Source organism: Squalius cephalus, assembly GCF_949319135.1.
Source record: "Squalius cephalus genome assembly, chromosome: 5".
Lineage (NCBI taxonomy): Eukaryota > Metazoa > Chordata > Actinopteri > Cypriniformes > Leuciscidae > Squalius > Squalius cephalus.
The window spans coordinates 22,731,635-22,757,642 of NC_137126.1; the positions used below are offsets into that span (position 1 = coordinate 22,731,635).

The 26,008-nt window shown below is 39.8% G+C and overlaps 1 protein-coding gene across 1 annotated transcript in view; it reads right to left on the reverse strand.

The window, feature by feature from the left end:
* vcana (versican a) overlaps window positions 1-26,008 on the reverse strand; it is a gene marked incomplete at its 5' end in the record, with an annotated part of 42,326 nt that overhangs the window by 7,408 nt on the left and 8,910 nt on the right. The window contains one exon of the mRNA XM_079872340.1: window positions 124-20,727. Within this exon, the coding sequence (XP_079728466.1) occupies window positions 124-20,727 (20,604 nt within the window). The remainder of the gene's footprint in view (window positions 1-123; window positions 20,728-26,008) is intronic.

Here is a 26,008-nt window from a genome sequence, read left to right on the forward strand (position 1 = left end):
GTAAGAGGGAAGATATAGGCATGCCATTGTGCACAGGAAAAACAAGTATATTGATATAGGTATAGAAAGTAGCATAATATAAATTATGTTAAATTTCTTTTTAAAACAGTGTTTACATCCTACCTGGAATATCTACTGTTTGCCCGATCATTGTGTATGCAAGGTCTGCTGCACCGCTTTCATTCTGTGACCTTGGGGGTGAGCTTTCAACCAAAGTGACCTCAGAAACATCTTCATGAGAAGCAAATGGTGTTGCAGTCTCACTCGGAGTTGTAGGCACTGATGATGACATCTGATCTTTTGTTTCTTGAATAGGAATCTCAGTTGCAAGAGTTACAGCTTCCTCAATCTGACCAGCTGCCTCTTGTTTCCTTGAGGCAGTTTCCTTACTGACAATCTTTACATCAGTCTCAGGTGTCAGAGGTATAGGTGAGGTTGTTGCAGTGGACAGAATCACTGCCTGAACCTCATGAGATGATGGGATATCTGTGATAACTGAAACATCCTCTGAACTGCTTTGCAAGCCACTGGAAGTTACAGAACCATCATATTGAGGTTGTGTGGTGGTCCTGAATTCTGTGTCATTTTGTTCGGGTTGGGTTGTATGCTCCTCTTGTATGGCTCTTTCTTCTTCCAATGATTTTTCTTCACTTAAAGAAGCAGAACTTGGTTTATCTGTGACATCAAAAAGTCTTGTTGTGATGAGATGCTTATTGGATGAAACTGTGTTTACCTCCCCAGACATGCTTCTATCTGAACCACTTGTTCCACTGGTTGGTGAGCTGGTGAGTGAAGCATCACTCTCAGTTCTTGAGACACTCTCAATATCTGGTTGCATGGTTATCTCAAAGCTTTTTTCAATGTCAAGATAAGAGATGGTCTCTGTATTCAAAACTTCTGCTTGTGTGCTTCCATCAATATTTGTTGCACTATTCTCAGGTTTTGTAGAGATCTCAATGCCAATGTACATTTTTGATTGTGAAATGGTCTCAAATCTAGTCTCAACTTCAGACTGTGAAGTGGACTCAAAACCAGTCTCAACATCAGGCTGTGAGGTGGTCTCAAAGCTTGTCTCAAAATTAGGCTGTGATGTGGTCTCAAAATCAGTCGCAACATCAAGCTGTGGGGTGGTGAAGCTCTTCACCCCTACAGGTTTGGTGATGTCACCAATGCTGGTCACATCTTCTGAGCTAATGTCTAAGGCAGTCTTATTCTCAATGTCTGTATTGTTCATGAAATCTGGTATGGACTCAACTTTGTAAGGCTCAGTTTTTGTGTCATAATCTATTACATCGTCTTTCTCTTCCTCAGAGAAAAGTGGAGTTTCTGTTTTGTCACTCAGACCTGGTATGGATGTAGATGAAGGAGACCCCACTAATGTTACTATGTCCGTAGTCATGTTAATTATTGATGCAGATATACGAGGTGTGGAAATGGTTGTTGATGGCAACGGCATATCTTCATCCGTCATAGTGTCTGTGTCGGGCTTATGTGTCACTGTCATCTCAGACAAAGCTTGCTGATATGGATCCTCATCAGTTACTGTAATTGCTTCAGGCAAGGCGGTCACAAACACAATATCAGCCTCCACAGATGTTGAAACTGAATCATCTGCAGCTGATAAAGGAGAGTCTGTTGAATCAGACAGTCCTGTAAACATTTCAATAGTTTGATCACCTGAGCCATCATCTGTTAAAGAAAATAATGCACCTGTGGTTTCTTCTGAAATACCAGATGTAATATCTGTGTTTGTTAATTCACTTCCCTGAATTACCTTATCAGAAGTGGGACTACTTGATACAATGTCATTTGTGAAATCAACATTTGTGATGTCTAATGTTTCCTCTGTGTCAGCTGTTAAATGATTAATATTTGTAACTGCTGTTTCAGTGTGTGTACTTGAAGTGGTCTTGGCAGGTTCAGCCATGCTAACACTTTCTAAATCCATAAGTACTGTTACTGAATCTGTGACAGATGTTTGATCTGATTCAGTGTGGAAGGATGCAATGCTTTTTAAATCTGATACTGGAGAGACTGACTGTTCAGAGTCTGTGATCTCATCTGAATGTTGAGTAAAAACATCCACACCAGAAATTGATGAGGCAGATGTTGCATCATTTCCAGTAAAGTAAATTGATTCTTCAGGTGACACAGAATCAACATATAGAGAACTACTTGTAACAGCAATGGATGAAGTGAAATGGTGACTGGACATAGTTGTTTGAACTGGTTCATATAGGTCTGTTAGTTCACTTGAAGCTTCCACCTCTAAAGATATTGTATGAAGGGGTAGAGGTGTTGTCTTTCTTTCTAGGGCTGTTGGTGACATTGTTTCCTTTCTGGTCTTGGAAGCCTGTGTTGATAGGGTCTGAATGTTTAAAACATCCTCAGATTGGTGCTCTTCAGCTGAAACTATGTCTATGACTCTGTCTGTGGACACTTGAGATGATTTGGGGGTTAACGTGGATGTTTTCACATTATAATCTTTAGTAGACACGGTGTCTCTCAAGAAGTTGTCAGTCAGTGTCTCCATTGTAAACTGTTTGGATTCTGTGGAGGTCTGACGATCTATTGTGTGTTCATTTACATCAGCATCAGTAGCCTCAGGAGTTTCTGTTTGTGTTGTTTGTGTTTCCTCATCTACATATGCTGAACTGCTCTGCAGGATGTCTGGGGTTGATGTTGTTTTTTGAACTATTAACTCATCTGTGGCGGTTTCAAATGGCACATGTAACTGAGATAACTCAGTGCCATCCATTCCAGATCCTTCTGGTTCTTCTGTCATAATGCTTGAGGGATGTGGCATCATGACAATTGGGGTTGCTCCACCTGCTTCTTCTGTTACAATTGTAGGGGCAAAAGGTGAAGACAGCTCTAAAACAGACATAGTATCTGCATCAAGGATAATTTCATCCTTAGTGATAACATCTGGTTGGATGCTATGATCTCTCATACTCTCTGTTACAGCTGAAAACATCATATCTTCATCTTCCTCCTCCCCTGTGAATATTAATACTGGGCTTGTTGGAGGGACTTGGTGATCAGCATTGTCCTTAGAGAAGACAGATGGAGTAAGGGTGGACACAGGACCTTGATATGTCACTAAAGAAGGCAATACAGTGCGTCTGGTTACCACATCAGAATGTGTTTCAGGAGCAGTAAAGCTAGTGGCTGTTGACTCTGAGACAGAACCACCAGAAGGTTCCTTCTCTGTCTGTGCTGTCTCTGAGACCAGAGTGAAACCTTCAGCATTTGAGCTTGAGAACACACTCTGCATTTGAGGTGTTGTGGTTCTGTGTGAAACAACTTTGTATGTACTGTATTGTCCACCTCTGACTGAGCTAAAGGATGTAATGCTAATGGTTGTTTCTTTAATTTTTGAGAGCAAAGGTGACGATGTCACAGGAGTTGTGTCATCACCTGATCCATTATCTTCTCCTCCATCCCCCTCTGTTGAGTCTTCCCCACTGCCATCCTCTGAAAGTGAAGTTGTAAATTTTGCAGTTGACAGGGTGGAGCTCAGGGATGAGGGAAATTGGGATAAAGTTGACTGATGTATGAAGTCTGTACTGCCAGTGAAAGATGCAGCACTTGAGATTCCTGCTTTATCCTCAGTTTCATAAACTTCTGCCTCATCAGTTATTACAGTTAGGTCCTCATATGACTTAGTTGTTGCTGTTTTAGATATCTCATCAGTAGGATCTTCAGGTGAGGAAAATTCCTTGTCATATTCTGTGGTTAATAATGAAAACCCATTGAAGTTGATTTCTGGAGTACTTGGGTGTAAGGAACTCTTTTGTGTCTCTGAAACTGATGAAGCTTCAGATGTGCTTGACACCACTGCAACAGGTGCAGCTTCAGTTCTCTGTGTTTGTGTCTCAAGAGCTGCTTGGGATATTTCACCACCAGAGCGAGTATCTTCATCAACTTCACTTTCAGCTGTGATTTCAATACTTTCAGTAGATGAGGATTTCACTGCTGTTTGGACTGTGCTAGACAGTAATGTTGATTCAGTTGTAAAGGATGTGGAATGGGAGGAACCAGAAAAATTCACTGGCTCTGATGTGCGGTTAGCCTCACTGATTTCAACCTTATCTGTGGCCACAGTATAATTATCATAGATTTCAACTGTTGGACTCACTCTGTCCTCCTCACCAGAACCCTCTTGGTGAGTGGTTTCCTGGTCATCTTCAATAATACCAGACCCCTCTCTGTCTTCAAAGGTAGATGTAATGGAGCTCAAACTTTGTGTTATAGTGATGTCCCTGTCAAGTTCTGTAAAGCCAGTGTTGGTTATAAGAACTGTAGGGGAACCAGTCTGCATTTTGATGGCTGCTGATGAAACATGTATGACAGGGGACTCCCCTGATCCTTCATCATCTGTTGTGTCATCCTCTGAATCTACAGATGAGATTGTTGTGTGCTTGCTAACGCTTTTGCTAGAAGATGGGGTAATCATTGTTCTTGTCTTGAGAGGAGCTGAAGTTGCTTCGTAACTTTCAGTGACTGTTGATGTTTGGCTGTGCTTAAAATAACCAGGTGTTGTTTGGATAGCTGGAGGTACAGTGTGGCCAGATTCAACTGTTGCTACTGAAGAGTGGCTAGGTTTACTTGATCCAATTGCAGTATGAATTGATTCTGTGGTGTGACTAGTCAACTGTGTTAATTCTGTAATAGTATGAGAAGGTCTGGAAGACAATGGGGCTGTCTGGGTGGCAATAACATACTCTGTGAATCTTATACTAACAGGCTGTGTTGTTGTGTAACTTGATTCATATTCAGTTGCTAAGGAGACAATCTCTTTTTGAGATGTCATGACCTCTTGACTTGTGACTGATCTAGCTTCTCCACTCACAGTTGTTTTAACATCTATACTTTCAGTTATATTTTCTGATGGCTGCACTCCAAAATCAGAAATTGACTCAAAACCAACAACAGTTGTCTTGTCCTCTGATGGTGTAACTTGGGGAGGAATTGATTCTACAACAGCAGACAATATTTCACCAGAGCCACCATCTTCAACCACTTCATTTTCAGAAAGGTCTCCACTGCCTTGTTCAGAAGATGAGTCTGTAACCACTGTTTGGACTGTGCTAGAAAACAATTCTGTTGTGGATGATGTGGAACGTGAAGAACTTTCATACCTCACTGGTTCTGATGTTTGGTCAGTCTCATGAATTTCTGCCTCATCAGTGGCTACAATATAATGATCATATGATTTTGTTGTCGGTGTAATCCTGTCTTCATCACTTGAAACCTCTTGTTGAACTGTTTTCTCTGAGATGGTAGAGGGAAATGTGGAGAGGGATTCTGTTTGATGTCTCTCTGTTGGCTGAATTTTTGGGATCTCTGCATGAGTTAAAGTCCACACTGAGCTTGCATTTGTCATGTCAACAGAAGGTATTGTGGAAAGGGTTGGTGTGGCAGCTTGCTCTGTTTGCATTTTTACAGAAGCTGTATTGCTGCTGATTTCATCATCTGATTTAATTGTAATATGAAACGATGAGCTTGTTGTGAACTCTTTACCAAACGTATGAGAGGTGTCATCTCCTGAACCATCATACTCTGAAGATAGCAAAATGGAAGCTAAACTTGACAGTGACAGAAAATCTTTGGATGTTGTCCTCTTTGGTAGCATTGTACTTTGTACAAAATGTCCAGTCTGAACATCGGAGAACAGACTCTCTGAAGCATCAGTGACGGTGGATTCGGATGGTTTTGCTGACAGCTTTTTGTCCTCCAACACAGTCGCTGTTGCCTTTTGTGATGTGATATCTTGACTTGTGACTGTTCGTCTGGTTGAGACCCCAGTGCTCAATGTAAATGTATGTTCTATGCTAGTTACAGTAGAGTCAGGAGAGGAAACAGGTTCTCTACTATATGCCTCAGTTTTCTGATCTTGTGTAACTAAAATATCTGATGAGGTGGACACTGACATTTTTTCTGTTGTGTCAGATGGTGTTTTAGAGATATCTTCATCTAATTTTATTGTAGTATGAATTGCAAAACTGGTTGGGAAATCTTTGCTAAACATTTCAGAGGTGTCATCTCCTGATGCTTCAGACTCTGTTGATGACAAGTTTGAAAAAAAATTGGATGGTGTAAGCAAATCTTTGGCAGTTGTCATCTCTGAGGTCATTGTGACAGCACTTTCAGATAATGTCTTGTCTAAATGTTCAGTCTGAGCAGAAGAGAAAAGAGTCTCTGAAATATTATTGATGGTGGACACAGATGGTTTTGATGACAAATCTTTGTCCTCCATAATAGTCACTGTGGTTGTAGCGGTATGTGAAGTAACATCTTGACTTGTGACTGTTCTTCCTGTTGAGACCCCAGTGTTCAATGATGTAAATGTATGTATGGTACTAGTTACAGTAGAGTCAAGAGTGGAAACAGGTTCTCTACTATGTGTCTCAGTTGTCTGATATCCTGTAGCCACGGCATCTGATGAGCTGGACACTGAGATTTTTCCTGTTGTTTTGGTGAGTTCTTGGTCTGATTTGCTTGATATGTACGATGAACTAGTTGTTGTGAAATCTTTGCTAAACATATCAGAGGTGTCATCTCCTGATGCTTCAGGCTCTGTTGATGGCAAGCTTGAAAAAAAACTTGGCGACAGCAAATCTTTAGCAGTTGTCATCTCTGAGTTCATTGTGACAGCACTTTCAGATAATATCTTGTCTAAATGTTCAGGCTGAGCAGAGGAAAGTGTCTCTGAAACATCCATGATGGTGGACTCAGATGGTTTTGCTGACAGCTCTTTGTCCTCCATAACAGTCACTGTGGTTGCTGCTGTATGTGAAGTAACATCTTGGCTTGTGAATGTTTGTCCCATTGAGTGATCAGTACCCAGTGATGTTAATGTGTGTACTGTGCTTGATGATGTAGAGTCAAGAAAGGAAACAGGTTCTCTACTATGTGTCTCAGTTGTCTGATCTTGTGTAACTAAAGTATCTGATGAGGTGGACACTGTGATTGTGTCTGTTCTGTCAGATGGCGTTTTAGTGAGATCTTTGTCTGATTTTGTTGTAGTATGAAGTGAGGAACTGGTTGACAAATCCTTGCTAAACATTTCAGAGGTGTCATCTCCTGATGCTTCAGACTCTGTTGATGGCAAGCTTGAAAAATAACTTGATGGTGACAGCAAACCTTTGGCAGTTGTCATCTCTGGGGTCATTCTGACTGTACTTTCAGATAATATCTTGTCTAAATGTTCAGTCTGAGCAGAGGAGGAAAGAGTCTCTGAGACATCAATGACGGTGAACTCAGATGGTTTTGCTGACAGCTCTTTGTCCTCCATAACAGTCACTGTGGTTGCTGCTGTATGTGAAGTAACATCTTGGCTTGTGAATGTTTGTCCCGTTGAGTGATCAGTACTCAGTGATGTTAATATGTGTACTGTGCTTGATGATGTAGAGTCAAAAGAGGAAACAGGTTCTCTACTATGTGTCTCAGTTGTCTGATCTTGTGTAACTAAAGTATCTGATGAGGTGGACACTGTGATTGTTTCTGTTCTGTCAGATGGTGTTTTAGTGAGATCTTCGTCTGATTTTGTTGTAGTATGAAGTGAGGAACTGGTTGACAAATCCTTGCTAAACATTTCAGAGGTGTCATCTCCTGATGCTTCAGACTCTGTTGATGGCAAGCTTGAAAAAAAACTTGACGGTGACAGCAAACCTTTGGCAGTTGTCCTCTCTGGGGTCATTATGACTGTACTTTCAGATAATATCTTGTCTAAATGTTCAGGCTGAGCAGAGGAAAGTGTCTCTGAGACATCAATGACGGTGGACTCAGATGGTTTTGCTGACAGCTCTTTGTCCTCCATAAGAGTCACTGTGGTTGCTGCTGTATGTGAAGTAACATCTTGGCTTGTGAATGTTTGTCCCGTTGAGTGCTCAGTACTCAGTGATGTTAATATGTGTACTGTGCTTGATGATGTAGAGTCAAGAGTGGAAACAGGTTCTCTACTATGTGTCTCAGTTGTCTGATCTTGTGTAACTAAAGTATCTGATGAGGTGGACACTGTGATTGTTTCTGTTCTGTCAGATGGCGTTTTAGTGAGATCTTCGTCTGATTTTGTTGTAGTATGAAGTGAGGAACTGGTTGACAAATCCTTGCTAAACATTTCAGAGGTGTCATCTCCTGATGCTTCAGACTCTGTTGATGGCAAGCTTGAAAAATAACTTGATGGTGACAGCAAACCTTTGGCAGTTGTAATCTCTGGGGTCATTCTGACTGTACTTTCAGATAATATCTTGTCTAAATGTTCAGCCTGAGCAGAGGAGAAAAGAGTCTCTGAGACATCAATGATGGTGGACTCAGATGGTTTTGCTGACAGCGCTTTGTCCTCCATAACAGTCACTGTGGTTGCTGCTGTATGTGAAGTAACATCTTGGCTTGTGAATGTTTGTCCCATTGAGTGATCAGTACTCAGTGATGTTAATGTGTGTACTGTGCTTGATGATGTAGAGTCAAGAGTGGAAAGAGGTTCTCTACTATGTGTCTCAGTTGTCTGATCTTGTGTAACTAAAGTATCTGATGAGGTGGACACTGTGATTGTTTCTGTTCTGTCAGATGGTGTTTTAGTGAGATCTTCGTCTGATTTTGTTGTAGTATGAAGTGAGGAACTGGTTGACAAATCCTTGCTAAACATTTCAGAGGTGTCATCTCCTGATGCTTCAGACTCTGTTGATGGCAAGCTTGAAAAAAAACTTGACGGTGACAGCAAACCTTTGGCAGTTGTCCTCTCTGGGGTCATTATGACTGTACTTTCAGATAATATCTTGTCTAAATGTTCAGGCTGAGCAGAGGAAAGTGTCTCTGAGACATCAATGACGGTGGACTCAGATGGTTTTGCTGACAGCTCTTTGTCCTCCATAAGAGTCACTGTGGTTGCTGCTGTATGTGAAGTAACATCTTGGCTTGTGAATGTTTGTCCCGTTGAGTGCTCAGTACTCAGTGATGTTAATATGTGTACTGTGCTTGATGATGTAGAGTCAAGAGTGGAAACAGGTTCTCTACTATGTGTCTCAGTTGTCTGATCTTGTGTAACTAAAGTATCTGATGAGGTGGACACTGTGATTGTTTCTGTTCTGTCAGATGGCGTTTTAGTGAGATCTTCGTCTGATTTTGTTGTAGTATGAAGTGAGGAACTGGTTGACAAATCCTTGCTAAACATTTCAGAGGTGTCATCTCCTGATGCTTCAGACTCTGTTGATGGCAAGCTTGAAAAATAACTTGATGGTGACAGCAAACCTTTGGCAGTTGTAATCTCTGGGGTCATTCTGACTGTACTTTCAGATAATATCTTGTCTAAATGTTCAGCCTGAGCAGAGGAGAAAAGAGTCTCTGAGACATCAATGATGGTGGACTCAGATGGTTTTGCTGACAGCGCTTTGTCCTCCATAACAGTCACTGTGGTTGCTGCTGTATGTGAAGTAACATCTTGGCTTGTGAATGTTTGTCCCATTGAGTGATCAGTACTCAGTGATGTTAATGTGTGTACTGTGCTTGATGATGTAGAGTCAAGAGTGGAAAGAGGTTCTCTACTATGTGTCTCAGTTGTCTGATCTTGTGTAACTAAAGTATCTGATGAGGTGGACACTGTGATTGTTTCTGTTCTGTCAGATGGTGTTTTAGTGAGATCTTCGTCTGATTTTGTTGTAGTATGAAGTGAGGAACTGGTTGACAAATCCTTGCTAAACATTTCAGAGGTGTCATCTCCTGATGCTTCAGACTCTGTTGATGGCAAGCTTGAAAAATAACTTGATGGTGACAGCAAACCTTTGGCAGTTGTCATCTCTGGGGTCATTCTGACTGTACTTTCAGATAAAATCTTGTCTAAATGTTCAGTCTGAGCAGAGGAGAAAAGAGTCTCTGAGGCATCAATGATGGTGGACTCAGATGGTTTTGCTGACAGCTCTTTGTCCTCCATAACAGTCACTGTGGTTGCTGCTGTATGTGAAGTAACATCTTGGCTTGTGAATGTTTGTCCCGTTGAGTGCTCAGTACTCAGTGATGTTAATATGTGTTCTGTGCTTGATGATGTAGAGTCAAGAGAGGAAACAGGTTCTCTACTATGTGTCTCAGTTGTCTGATCTTGTGTAACTAAAGTATCTGATGAGGTGGACACTGAGAATGTTTCTGTTCTGTCAGACAGCGTTTTAGTGAGATCTTCGTCTGATTTTGTTGTAGTATGAAGTGAGGAACTGGTTGACAAATCCTTGCTAAACATTTCAGAGGTGTCATCTCCTGATGCTTCAGACTCTGTTGATGGCAAGCTTGAAAAAAAACTTGACGGTGACAGCAAACCTTTAGCAGTTGTCATCTCTGAGGTCATTGTGACTGTACTTTCAGATAATGTCTTGTCTAAACGTTCAGTCTGAGCAGAGGAGGAAAGAGTCTCTGAAACATTAATGATGGTGGACTCAGATGGTTTTGTTGACAGTTCTTTGTCCTCCATAACAGTCACTGTGGTTGCTGCTGTATGTGAAGTAACATCTTGGCTTGTGAATGTTTGTCCCATTGAGTGATCAGTACTCAGTGATGTTAATGTGTGTACTGTGCTTGATGATGTAGAGTCAAGAGTGGAAACAGGTTCTCTACTATGTGTCTCAGTTGTCTGATCTTGTGTAACTAAAGTATCTGATGAGGTGGACACTGTGATTGTGTCTGTTCTGTCAGACGGCTCTTTAGTGAGATCTTCGTCTGATTTTGTTGTAGTATGAAGTGAGGTACTGGTTGACAAATCCTTGCTAAACATTTCAGAGGTGTCATCTCCTGATGCTTCAGACTCTTTTGATGGCAAGCTTGAAAAATAACTTGATGGTGACAGCAAACCTTTGGCAGTTGTCATCTCTGGGGTCATTCTGACTGTACTTTCAGATAATATCTTGTCTAAATGTTCAGTCTGAGCAGAGGAGAAAAGAGTCTCTGAGACATCAATGATGGTGGACTCAGATGGTTTTGCTGACAGCTCTTTGTCCTCCATAAAAGTCACTGTGGTTGCTGCTGTATGTGAAGTAACATCTTGGCTTGTGAATGTTTGTCCCATTGAGTGATCAGTACTCAGTGATGTTAATATGTGTACTGTGCTTGATGATGTAGAGTCAAGAGAGGAAACAGGTTCTCTACTATGTGTCTCAGTTGTCTGATCTTGTGTAACTAAAGTATCTGATGAGGTGGACACTGAGATTGTTTCTGTTCTGTCAGACGGCGTTTTAGTGAGATCTTCGTCTGATTTTGTTGTAGTATGAAGTGAGGAACTGGTTGACAAATCCTTGCTAAACATTTCAGAGGTGTCATCTCCTGATGCTTCAGACTCTGTTGATGGCAAGCTTGAAAAATAACTTGATGGTGACAGCAAACCTTTGGCAGTTGTCATCTCTGGGGTCATTCTGACTGTACTTTCAGATAATATCTTGTCTAAATGTTCAGCCTGAGCAGAGGAGGAAAGAGTCTCTGAGACATCAATGACGGTGGACTCAGATGGTTTTGCTGACAGCTCTTTGTCCTCCATAACAGTCACTGTGGTTGCTGCTGTATGTGAAGTAACATCTTGGCTTGTGAATGTTTGTCCCGTTGAGTGTTCAGTACTCAGTGATTTTAATATGTGTACTGTGCTTGATGATGTAGAGTCAAGAGAGGAAACAGGTTCTCTACTATGTGTCTCAGTTGTCTGATCTTGTGTAACTAAAGTATCTGATGAGGAGAACACTGTGATTGTTTCTGTTCTGCCAGATGGCGTTTTAGTGAGATCTTCGTCTGATTTGGTTGTAGTATGAAGTGAGGAACTGGTTGACAAATCCTTGCTAAACATTTCAGAGGTGTCATCTCCTGATGCTTCAGACTCTGTTGATGGCAAGCTTGAAAAATAACTTGATGGTGACAGCAAACCTTTGGCAGTTGTCATCTCTGGGGTCATTCTGACTGTACTTTCAGATAATATCTTGTCTAAATGTTCAGTCTGAGCAGAGGAGAAAAGAGTCTCTGAGGCATCAATGATGGTGGACTCAGATGGTTTTGCTGACAGCTCTTTGTCCTCCATAAGAGTCACTGTGGTTGCTGCTGTATGTGAAGTAACATCTTGGCTTGTGAATGTTTGTCCCGTTGAGTGCTCAGTACTCAGTGATGTTAATATGTGTACTGTGCTTGATGATGTAGAGTCAAGAGAGGAAACAGGTTCTCTACTATGTGTCTCAGTCGTCTGATCTTGTGTAACTAAAGTATCTGATGAGGTGGACACTGAGATTGTTTCTGTTCTGTCAGACGGCGTTTTAGTGAGATCTTCGTCTGATTTTGTTGTAGTATGAAGTGAGGAACTGGTTGACAAATCCTTGCTAAACATTTCAGAGGTGTCATCTCCTGATGCTTCAGACTCTGTTGATGGCAAGCTTGAAAAAAAACTTGACGGTGACAGCAAACCTTTGGCAGTTGTCATCTCAGAGGTCATTGTAACTGTACTTTCAGATAATGTCTTGTCTAAATGTTCAGTCTGAGCAGAGGAGAAAAGAGTCTCTGAGGCATCAATGATGGTGGACTCAGATGGTTTTGCTGACAGCTCTTTGTCCTCCATAACAGTCACTGTGGTTGCTGCTGTATGTGAAGTAACATCTTGGCTTGTGAATGTTTGTCCCGTTGAGTGATCACTACTCAGTGATGTTAATATGTGTACTGTGCTTGATGATGTAGAGTCAAGAGAGGAAACAGGTTCTCTACTATGTGTCTCAGTTGTCTGATCTTGTGTAACTAAAGTATCTGATGAGGTGGACACTGTGATTGTTTCTGTTCTGTCAGATGGCGTTTTAGTGAGATCTTCGTCTGATTTTGTTGTAGTATGAAGTGAGGAACTGGTTGACAAATCCTTGCTAAACATTTCAGAGGTGTCATCTCCTGATGCTTCAGACTCTGTTGATGGCAAGCTTGAAAAAAAACTTGGCGACAGCAAACCTTTGGCAGTTGTCATCTCTGGGGTCATTGTGACTGTACTTTCAGATAATATCTTGTCTAAATGTTCAGGCTGAGCAGAGGAAAGTGTCTCTGAGACATCAATGACGGTGGACTCAGATGGTTTTGCTGACAGCTCTTTGTCCTCCATAACAGTCACTGTGGTTGCTGCTGTATGTGAAGTAACATCTTGACTTGTGAATGTTTGTCCCATTGAGTGCTCAGTACTCAGTGATGTTAATGTGTGTACTGTGCTTGATGATGTAGAGTCAAGAGAGGAAACAGGTTCTCTACTATGTGTCTCAGTTGTCTGATCTTGTGTAACTAAAGTATCTGATGAGGTGGACACTGAGATTGTTTCTGTTCTGTCAGACAGCGTTTTAGTGAGATCTTCGTCTGATTTGGTTGTAGTATGAAGTGAGGAACTGGTTGACAAATCCTTGCTAAACATTTCAGAGGTGTCATCTCCTGATGCTTCAGACTCTGTTGATGGCAAGCTTGAAAAATAACTTGATGGTGACAGCAAACCTTTGGCAGTTGTCATCTCTGGGGTCATTCTGACTGTACTTTCAGATAATATCTTGTCTAAATGTTCAGTCTGAGCAGAGGAGAAAAGAGTCTCTGAGGCATCAATGATGGTGGACTCAGATGGTTTTGCTGACAGCTCTTTGTCCTCCATAACAGTCACTGTGGTTGCTGCTGTATGTGAAGTAACATCTTGGCTTGTGAATGTTTGTCCCGTTGAGTGATCACTACTCAGTGATGTTAATATGTGTACTGTGCTTGATGATGTAGAGTCAAGAGAGGAAACAGGTTCTCTACTATGTGTCTCAGTTGTCTGATCTTGTGTAACTAAAGTATCTGATGAGGTGGACACTGTGATTGTTTCTGTTCTGTCAGATGGCGTTTTAGTGAGATCTTCGTCTGATTTTGTTGTAGTATGAAGTGAGGAACTGGTTGACAAATCCTTGCTAAACATTTCAGAGGTGTCATCTCCTGATGCTTCAGACTCTGTTGATGGCAAGCTTGAAAAAAAACTTGGCGACAGCAAACCTTTGGCAGTTGTCATCTCTGGGGTCATTGTGACTGTACTTTCAGATAATATCTTGTCTAAATGTTCAGGCTGAGCAGAGGAAAGTGTCTCTGAGACATCAATGACGGTGGACTCAGATGGTTTTGCTGACAGCTCTTTGTCCTCCATAACAGTCACTGTGGTTGCTGCTGTATGTGAAGTAACATCTTGACTTGTGAATGTTTGTCCCATTGAGTGCTCAGTACTCAGTGATGTTAATGTGTGTACTGTGCTTGATGATGTAGAGTCAAGAGAGGAAACAGGTTCTCTACTATGTGTCTCAGTTGTCTGATCTTGTGTAACTAAAGTATCTGATGAGGTGGACACTGAGATTGTTTCTGTTCTGTCAGACAGCGTTTTAGTGAGATCTTCGTCTGATTTGGTTGTAGTATGAAGTGAGGAACTGGTTGACAAATCCTTGCTAAACATTTCAGAGGTGTCATCTCCTGATGCTTCAGACTCTGTTGATGGCAAGCTTGAAAAATAACTTGATGGTGACAGCAAACCTTTGGCAGTTGTCATCTCTGGGGTCATTCTGACTGTACTTTCAGATAATATCTTGTCTAAATGTTCAGTCTGAGCAGAGGAGAAAAGAGTCTCTGAGGCATCAATGATGGTGGACTCAGATGGTTTTGCTGACAGCTCTTTGTCCTCCATAAGAGTCACTGTGGTTGCTGCTGTATGTGAAGTAACATCTTGGCTTGTGAATGTTTGTCCCGTTGAGTGCTCAGTACTCAGTGATGTTAATGTGTGTACTGTGCTTGATGATGTAGAGTCAAGAGAGGAAACAGGTTCTCTACTATGTGTCTCAGTTGTCTGATCTTGTGTAACTAAAGTATCTGATGAGGTGGACACTGAGATTGTTTCTGTTCTGTCAGACGGCGTTTTAGTGAGATCTTCGTCTGATTTTGTTGTAGTATGAAGTGAGGAACTGGTTGACAAATCCTTGCTAAACATTTCAGAGGTGTCATCTCCTGATGCTTCAGACTCTGTTGATGGCAAGCTTGAAAAATAACTTGATGGTGACAGCAAACCTTTGGCAGTTGTCATCTCTGGGGTCATTCTGACTGTACTTTCAGATAATATCTTTTCTAAATGTTCAGTCTGAGCAGTGGAGAAAAGAGTCTCTGAGACATCAATGATGGTGGACTCAGATGGTTTTTCTGACAGCTCTTTGTCCTCCATAACAGTCACTGTGGTTGCTGCTGTATGTGAAGTAACATCTTGGCTTGTGAATGTTTGTCCCGTTGAGTGATCACTACTCAGTGATGTTAATATGTGTACTGTGCTTGATGATGTAGAGTCAAGAGAGGAAACAGGTTCTCTACTATGTGTCTCAGTTGTCTGATCTTGTGTAACTAAAGTATCTGATGAGGTGGACACTGACATTGTTTCTGTTCTGTCAGACCGCATTTTAGTGAGATCTTCATCTGATTTTGTTGTAGTATGAAGTGAGGAACTGGTTGACAAATCCTTGCTAAACATTTCAGAGGTGTCATCTCCTGATGCTTCAGACTCTGTTGATGGCAAGCTTGAAAAATAACTTGATGGTGACAGCAAACCTTTGGCAGTTGTCATCTCTGAGGTCATTGTGACTGTACTTTCAGATAATATCTTGTCTAAATGTTCAGTCTGAGCAGAGGAGAAAAGAGTCTCTGAGGCATCAATGATGGTGGACTCAGATGGTTTTGCTGACAGCTCTTTGTCCTCCATAACAGTCACTGTGGTTGCTGCTGTATGTGAAGTAACATCTTGGCTTGTGAATGTTTGTCCCGTTGAGTGATCACTACTCAGTGATGTTAATATGTGTACTGTGCTTGATGATGTAGAGTCAAGAGAGGAAACAGGTTCTCTACTATGTGTCTCAGTTGTCTGATCTTGTGTAACTAAAGTATCTGATGAGGTGGACACTGTGATTGTTTCTGTTCTGTCAGATGGCGTTTTAGTGAGATCTTCGTCTGATTTTGTTGTAGTATGAAGTGAGGAACTGGTTGACAAATCCTTGCTAAACATTTCAGAGGTGTCATCTCCTGATGCTTCAGACTCTGTTGATGGCAAGCTTGAAAAAAAACTTGGCGACAGCAAACCTTTGGCAGTTGTCATCTCTGGGGTCATTGTGACTGTACTTTCAGATAATATCTTGTCTAAATGTTCAGGCTGAGCAGAGGAAAGTGTCTCTGAGACATCAATGACGGTGGACTCAGATGGTTTTGCTGACAGCTCTTTGTCCTCCATAACAGTCACTGTGGTTGCTGCTGTATGTGAAGTAACATCTTGGCTTGTGAATGTTTGTCCCGTTGAGTGCTCAGTACTCAGTGATGTTAATGTGTGTACTGTGCTTGATGATGTAGAGTCAAGAGAGGAAACAGGTTCTCTACTATGTGTCTCAGTTGTCTGATCTTGTGTAACTAAAGTATCTGATGAGGTGGACACTGAGATTGTTTCTGTTCTGTCAGACGGCGTTTTAGTGAGATCTTCGTCTGATTTTGTTGTAGTATGAAGTGAGGAACTGGTTGACAAATCCTTGCTAAACATTTCAGAGGTGTCATCTCCTGATGCTTCAGACTCTGTTGATGGCAAGCTTGAAAAATAACTTGATGGTGACAGCAAACCTTTGGCAGTTGTCATCTCTGGGGTCATTCTGACTGTACTTTCAGATAATATCTTTTCTAAATGTTCAGTCTGAGCAGTGGAGAAAAGAGTCTCTGAGACATCAATGACGGTGGACTCAGATGGTTTTGCTGACAGCTCTTTGTCCTCCATAACAGTCACTGTGGTTGCTGCTGTATGTGAAGTAACATCTTGGCTTGTGAATGTTTGTCCCGTTGAGTGATCACTACTCAGTGATGTTAATATGTGTACTGTGCTTGATGATGTAGAGTCAAGAGAGGAAACAGGTTCTCTACTATGTGTCTCAGTTGTCTGATCTTGTGTAACTAAAGTATCTGATGAGGTGGACACTGTGATTGTTTCTGTTCTGTCAGATGGCGTTTTAGTGAGATCTTCGTCTGATTTTGTTGTAGTATGAAGTGAGGAACTGGTTGACAAATCCTTGCTAAACATTTCAGAGGTGTCATCTCCTGATGCTTCAGACTCTGTTGATGGCAAGCTTGAAAAAAAACTTGACGGTGACAGCAAACCTTTGGCAGTTGTCATCTCTGAGGTCATTGTGACTGTACTTTCAGATAATGTCTTGTCTAAATGTTCAGTCTGAGCAGAGGAGAAAAGAGTCTCTGAGGCATCAATGATGGTGGACTCAGATGGTTTTGCTGACAGCTCTTTGTCCTCCATAACAGTCACTGTGGTTGCTGCTGTATGTGAAGTAACATCTTGGCTTGTGAATGTTTGTCCCGTTGAGTGATCACTACTCAGTGATGTTAATATGTGTACTGTGCTTGATGATGTAGAGTCAAGAGAGGAAACAGGTTCTCTACTATGTGTCTCAGTCGTCTGATCTTGTGTAACTAAAGTATCTGATGAGGTGGACACTGTGATTGTTTCTGTTCTGTCAGATGGCGTTTTAGTGAGATCTTCGTCTGATTTTGTTGTAGTATGAAGTGAGGAACTGGTTGACAAATCCTTGCTAAACATTTCAGAGGTGTCATCTCCTGATGCTTCAGACTCTGTTGATGGCAAGCTTGAAAAATAACTTGATGGTGACAGCAAACCTTTGGTAGTTGTCATCTCTGGGGTCATTCTGACTGTACTTTCAGATAATATCTTTTCTAAATGTTCAGCCTGAGCAGAGGAGGAAAGAGTCTCTGAGACATCAATGACGGTGGACTCAGATGGTTTTGCTGACAGCTCTTTGTCCTCCATAACAGTCACTGTGGTTGCTGCTGTATGTGAAGTAACATCTTGACTTGTGAATGTTTCTCCCCTTGAGTGATCAGTACTCAGTGATGTAAATGTGTGTACTGTGCTTGATGATGTAGAGTCAAGAGTGGAAACAGGTTCTCTACTATGTGTCTCAGTTGTCTGATATCCTGTAGCCACAGCATCGGATGAGCTGGACACTGAGATTTTTCCTGTTGTTTTGGTGAGTTCTAGGTCTGATTTGCTTGTTATGTATGATGAACTAGTTGTTGTGAAATCTTTGCTAAACATATCAGAGGTGTCATCTCCTGATGCTTCAGACTCTGTTGATGGCAAGCTTGAAAAAAAACTTGACGGTGACAGCAAACCTTTGGCAGTTGTCATCTCAGAGGTCATTGTAACTGTACTTTCAGATAATGTCTTGTCTAAATGTTCAGTCTGAGCAGAGGAGAAAAGAGTCTCTGAGGCATCAATGATGGTGGACTCAGATGGTTTTGCTGACAGCTCTTTGTCCTCCATAACAGTCACTGTGGTTGCTGCTGTATGTGAAGTAACATCTTGGCTTGTGAATGTTTGTCCCGTTGAGTGCTCAGTACTCAGTGATGTTAATATGTGTACTGTGCTTGATGATGTAGAGTCAAGAGAGGAAACAGGTTCTCGACTATGTGTCTCAGTTGTCTGATCTTGTGTAACTAAAGTATCTGATGAGGTGGACACTGTGATTGTTTCTGTTCTGTCAGATGGCGTTTTAGTGAGATCTTCGTCTGATTTTGTTGTAGTATGAAGTGAGGAACTGGTTGACAAATCCTTGCTAAACATTTCAGAGGTGTCATCTCCTGATGCTTCAGACTCTGTTGATGGCAAGCTTGAAAAATAACTTGATGGTGACAGCAAACCTTTGGCAGTTGTCATCTCTGGGGTCATTCTGACTGTACTTTCAGATAATATCTTTTCTAAATGTTCAGCCTGAGCAGAGGAGGAAAGAGTCTCTGAGACATCAATGACGGTGGACTCAGATGGTTTTGCTGACAGCTCTTTGTCCTCCATAACAGTCACTGTGGTTGCTGCTGTATGTGAAGTAACATCTTGACTTGTGAATGTTTGTCCCGTTGAGTGTTCAGTACTCAGTGATGTAAATGTGTGTACTGTGCTTGATGATGTAGAGTCAAGAGTGGAAACAGGTTCTCTACTATGTGTCTCAGTTGTCTGATATCCTGTAGCCACAGCATCGGATGAGCTGGACACTGAGATTTTTCCTGTTGTTTTGGTGAGTTCTAGGTCTGATTTGCTTGTTATGTATGATGAACTAGTTGTTGTGAAATCTTTGCTAAACATATCAGAGGTGTCATCTCCTGATGCTTCAGACTCTGTTGATGGCAAGCTTGAAAAAATACTTGGGGACAGCAAATCTTTAGCAGTTGTCATCTCTGAGGTCATTGTGAGAGAGCTTTCAGATAATGTCTTGTCTAAATGTTCAGTCTGAGCAGAGGAAAGTGTCTCTGAAACATTAATGATGGTGGGCACAGATGGTTTTGCTGACAGCTCTTTGTCCTCCATCACGGTCGCTGTGGTTGTTGCTGTATGTGATGTAATATCTTGACTTGTGACCATTCGTCCTGTTGATGCCCTAGTACTCAATGTATGTACTGTGTTTGATGAAGTAGAGTCAGGAGAGGAAACAGGTTCTCTACCATGTACCTCTGTTGTCTGATCTCTTCTAGTCTCAGCATCTGTTAAGCTGGATGCTGAGATTGTTTTTGTGGTTTTGTTGAGCTCTTGGTCTGATTTGGTCATTGTATATAATTCTGAACTTATCGTTGTGGTGTTAAACATATAAGATGTCTCATCTACTGAAGCTTCAGACTCTGAAGACTGTAAAACTTTAGAAAAATGTGATGGTGAAAGCTCATCTTTTGCTGTGGTCATCCCTAAATTCTTTGTTGATGGTATCATGGATTGTGAAGCTGCCTCTTTCTGCATTTTAACAGTCTCACTCGATGATGGTCTAAGTGTAAATATTATGCCCAGTTGACTTGTTGTTGTACTATGTACTTGAGTTGGCAGTGTCAAAGTGAACACTTCAGGTGTCTGAACACGTATGTCTGCTTCATCTGTATCCAAATGGTCCATATGTTCAGAAGTAGACTCTAGGGCAGAAATAACTGTGGGTGTTGTCGTTTTAGACAAATCATCTTTATGAGTTGTCATTCCCATGACCTGTGTTATAGCAGCTGTATCTTTGGCTTTGTTTTCTGTTATAGAGCTAGTACTGTGCACTGAACGAGATATAGATGACTTAGTAGAGTCATCAAGATCCAAAGGAATATCTGTCGATCCTATTGGGTGTACATCTTTTACAGAAGGTTGTTTTTCAATTATGGTGGTTGATATGCTTGGAATGACAGTTCCTTCAGATATGAGAATCTCCTCTTCACTAATTGTTTTGGGAGGTGATGGCGGAGTGGATTCTACTACTATTCCTCGTAGACCAAAATCAATGTCTGGATCAAGGGTTGTGGAAAACAAGGGGGACACCATTGAAGATCCTGACACCAATGATTCATGTGGTGTTCTGCCAGCCTCCACTAATGAACTATCAAATTCAAATGCTGTTTCCTTTTGTTCACTTAAGTTGTTTATTCTAAGGGAATCACTTCCAAACTGATCTCCTCTAACTTCTTCTGCCACATCTTTAGGATGAAGTGTCACCTCAAGCTTGCCGTTTATGAAGCTGACTGTTGGGGTCATGGAAATGGCTAGAGAGGACAAGAAATCCCCACTTGCCACAACAGTCTCCTGATCAACAGGAAGAAGATCAGCAGGTATCTCGGGAAATTGTTCCAACTGGGGAATGTGAGGATGTTGTTCTCCAAAAGGCATCAGGTTTTGATTAACTGTTGAAAAAAAATGGGGGATCAAAGAAACATGGGATTAAATTCATTAAATTCAAAAGCACAAGTATGGTCTCATTTGAAAGCATACACTTTTTTTGTAAAGTCAGAATTAATTATTGTCATAATGAAAAAATAGTTATAAATAGCTTCAAAGTTTTGTAAAGTTTTTAGAAATTTATTTTTATGAAATATATTAATGAGAATAAAATGGGCATTGTATTAATCTAGAAATGCATTGCAGCTAAAGCCACGTCTGGCCATGTTATATTTTAAATCTGAAGATGATAAGTCTATAAAACTTTTAGTTTTATTAAATGTTTATAAAGATAATCTTATGTGATTTTTATTTTATTTTTATTTTTTTGAGAAGACTCTAAAATGCTAACTGATGTTTATTGTCATTTTATAAGCATCAATTCAGTGTATTGTCTCAATTGTTTTGTGGTGCAAACGAGCCCTATTCAGTCTCAGTCTTTCCTGCACACATTCACACCTCTCTGGCCTGGTTATGGTTCTAATTATTATTTTCTTTTGTCTTCATTATAATTACTAACGTTTCAATCCTAATTTCTTTGATCAATGTTCTCACTTCACATTTGAATCAAATGCCCTTCTTTAAAAAATAAACATTTCAGTGAGCATTCCTATTCAAAATTATTCATAAAAATAACAGCTACACTAAAAAAAAATATGGTTCTTTAATGGTTCTTTACATGTAGTAACAGTTCTATTTAGTACCGTATTGTCCTGAAGAACCCTTTATATGCTGAAATGTTTTTTTGTGTTAGATATTAGGGTAGAGTTTAGAATCTGTACAGTAACTGTCAAAGCCTCTTCATTACTGATTTTCTGGAGCTCAGCTATACAACTACAGATACTACACAGACTGTCAACATACTCTCAACAGGTAAATTATTTATTTATTAAAATGTCTATAAATTATAACTTTCAAAATTGTAACAATCATTTCCTAACAATCATGTCTTTTTCTCTTTTAGTTTAACAGAACATGTAGTGTGAGCAGCTCTGTTCAGTTAAGGATACTCATCTTCTCTTCTCCACAAGTAACAGAGATATGGAATTTATGATCCATATTGTTTGATTTTTTTTTATTATGACTTTATGCCTAAACATACCCAGTCACAAAATAAGATTAAAGCTATACCATGACTTTAAATGACTTTTTCCTTTTAACATAGTAAAAGGATCATTCTGTCCATTTTTGCTTATTTTGGCCTTCATGAACATAATTGTTTTTACATAATCAAATGAAAGAGACACAATGTAACTCTAAACTCAATTGTATTTTTCAGATGCTGTCCCGTACCATAACCTCATCATCTGCAGAGTTAAACTGCCACTCAGAATACACACATAATTAGATTTTTTTGCACCCTCAGATTCCAGATTTTCAAATAGTTGTATCTCGGCCAAATATTGTCCTATCCTAGCAAACCATACATCAATGGAAAGCCTATTTATTCAGCTTTTAGATATTTTATATACAAAAAAAATCACCCATGTGACTGGTTTTGTGGTCCAGGGTCACATATCGTGTTAAATGTCAATTGTTATTTATTAATGTATTCAGCTAACTACTGTTATTAGAGAACTGTCATTTTTGGTACAATCTGCCATGTCAATAAAAAACAAAAGTACATAAACAAGAACATGCTGTTTTTTTAAAACGTAAAACCCAAATAGAGAAAACAAGATTTAAGACCAGACAGATAGAGGGCTAAAAAACAATATTAATAAATAATTTATAAAAAAAAATATTAATAATATTAATGTTAATAATATGAAGATAATATACTAATAGTAATGAAAATAAATATTGTTGAAAAGGTTATTTATAACACCATTAAGTTTCTATATAGCACATTCAAAGCATGATTATTTATGGAACCTTATAAAAAGGGTTCTATTTAGCACCAAATAAGAGTTCTGCTATTGTTACAAGCCGAAGAACCCTAATTTGGTACTGTTTAGAACCATTTTTATTAAAAGTGTATGAGGCAGGTGCATCTTAGGGCTCGCTAGCATGTTAGCTTAGCACACCATCAATGTATGACAATTTATGAGATTAAAACCATGTTTTTGCTCCAAACTTACTTTATAACGCAAAGTCGGGTGTTATAAATAACCTTCTGTGATCTGATTTGGCGTCGGATCAAAAAATCTGACAGAAAATATATTATTTTATAGTATTCTGCACAATGATAAAGGCTATATCGATTATCATTGCATTATAAAAATAATCTATTATTATGAAAATATCCGACATGGCTGACCAGGTGTGTGAGCCAGTACCAATGTCCATCCCAGAGGGAGATTTGGTGGAATTGGACTGCCTGGAGTGGCTCATTGAATTTAAACACCCCCCTTTTTCAATGTATAGGCACATTATAATCTCACAGGATTTAATAGTAGAGGCTGTGTATTTATGCCATATTAAAATTCTTGGCCCAATAAAGCCAAAAAGAAATGGCAAATGTTTTGAGTAAACTGCCTAAGTTATACTGGATCCTTACAACCAACAACACAATTGGGCTTTTCATTGCATCCACACTAACAGACCCCACAACAACTGATCCTTTCCACAAAACGTCCTTGTTGTGACTGTGTCATCAGAGCCCAGAGAAAGACAGACATCCGTTTCCTTCTTGACTTAGTAAACATGACCGGCTGCCACAAACTAAAGCCTAAATATCTACCATTTCATCTTACAGGAAAGTTGGTCATATCAGTTAAACATCCCACACAATATTTGAAGGTTGGAAAAGGACCAATATTTCCCACAAGCCAAACTTTTGTTTAGTTTCCAGATTAGTAGCTGATGTTGGGAACACCTGCAGGGACAGAGGTTAATATCTGGAGACACCTGGTTAACCCAATAGGAGTCTGGACAGACTGAATACAGAAAGAAAAAAAAAACCTCCTCTCATTGTCATTCGTTTGCCTATTGCCCAACATTCAGACACAGGGGAATGGTCAAACCCAAAGTTCCCAGCATCATTTTAATGCGTCTGTTAAAACAAGCTGGAGCATGCTCAAAAAAGGGAGCAGTGCATAGGGCTGAAGGCAGGCACAAATGTGCTTTTGTACCTAAATCATTACCTCACTGGCCTAAGCATCCTGGGTAATGTCCTGGACTCATTAGTTTAATCTTTGTGTCATAATATTTTGACAAAAAATGTGTAATATATTATTATTACACCCTTGCTGTCCTTTGGTCTTATGCTTATTTCTTACAAGCAAACAAGTAGGCCAACAGAAAAATGCTATTCTCACATTCTCTTCCCTACCACTTACTCAGCCGTCTCTATACAGATGAGACTCTGCTGTAGAGATGACATCAGCCATGTTGTAGTGTCCAGACATCAGTGCACTAACAGAACTCTATGTTTCCGCTGGTAAGGGTCCAAAGCCTCATTCTGCCAAGCCTGCAGTCACTGACAGAAATCACTGAGAGAACAGATTTGCTAAGGCATCTCCTAAAAAAACAGCTCTCTAAACTAAATGTTATATGTACTGAAAACAAGTCAAATGGAAGCAAACAGTCAATCGTAAATTCATCCCAGCATGAATATGTGTGTGTACTTATAAATATGCATGTTTTTGTTTGTTAAACTTAAACACATATTTGTTTTTTGATTTCCTTTTTCTATGCTAAGTCCTATGGAACACAACGTGGACTAGTTTGAATCATCATGAAAGCATTTTTTTTTTTCTCACAGAATCACAGCGTCAAAAATCAGTTCCCCTGTATGATTAAAGTGAAGACTTCCGATGCAAAAGCCGCTAAATGCCACCTCTGTCAAAAATGAGATGATGATATTGAGCGAATGCTCTCCGCACATAATATACGTTCATCATATACTTTCCCTTCAAACCCGCTAAATCGCAGCCTCAGCCCATTCAGAAATACAGGTTCGTTGGCAGAAACTGCTAAACACTACTTCCCTTTGTCAGCAAAAGCCTCCAAGTTCACAGAACCAATCAGAAGACGCGAATCGAATCATATGATTTCAAGATAAATTACGGTGTGTGTATAAACCGGCTTTCAATTATCGAGATGCAAGTTTTTATCCTGTTTAAAGACATTTTTAACCAAAAAAGATTTGTAAAAATTTAGAAGTTTATGCTAGAAATGTACATTTTTTGACAATGGATTGTTTAGATTTGACTATTATCAGTTTAATGTTTACTGACTTAATGCATTTCTTAATGCACAACTTAAGAGTAAAATTTTATAGTTATTTATTTATTATTTTTTATTTATTTTTAAATATATTTAATATTGTATATAGGTTATTATATTTTAAATATACATTATATTATTTTTTTTTATTATTTTTTTTTAGCATAGTGGTGTGTATATAAAGCCTTCTATTTGTCTTCTGTTTGTTGTTGTTATCTAATAAAGTGTGCTGTCATTTTGTGTTGTAATGGTTATACTGTGTGAATTATTTTTATTTATTTTTTTACCATATTTTTAACCCTTTTACCTTTATTCAGAAAGGACAGTGAAGAGTGACTGGAGAGAGATAGGATGGGATTGGGAAATGACCGCGGGTCACATTCGAACCTGGGTCCCCTGTGAGCTCTTGGACCTGAATACTATACGGACGTGGCAGAAGTAATTTTGCAGCTGTTTATTATATCTTGTCCAAAGAGGTGGACTTAGAGGTTTTTGCACACAAAAAAAAAACCCACGCATGGACTTAAAGACAATAAAAATTGATAAATATCAATAAATTGACTAAAGTGTCAGTATTGAAAATAAGGCATTTCAATTACTGACTAACAACCTTTCATTGCCATTAAAGTGAAATTACTAAACCTAAACATAGGAGCCTGCCAAAAAAAAAAAGATAATAGAAATGAAAAATGTCAGATGGACTTAGATGTTTGTGCATCTGAAGTCTTCAAGTACTCCTGAATACAATATAAAGAACACAGGACTAAATATTTGCTGTGTGGCACTATGGTATCCATCCAAAATCTAACAGGATGTCAATACGCTGTGTAAAATCCTGCAAATACGGCCAACAGTTCTGTTTTCGAAGAAGTGAGAGAATTTTCAGACAGGGATAAAACAAAAAGAGTTTTGATAGTGCCAAGGAAGTGCCAAGTTCTCAGGGCTTGACAGAATTAGGTACTGCTAAATACCTCTCTATAAACATTTTCAATGTATAGAGCCACACTTTTTTAGACCCTGGACAGCATTGTTAAGGGCCATTCACACAAAGAACAAATGATAATAAATGAAAATCTG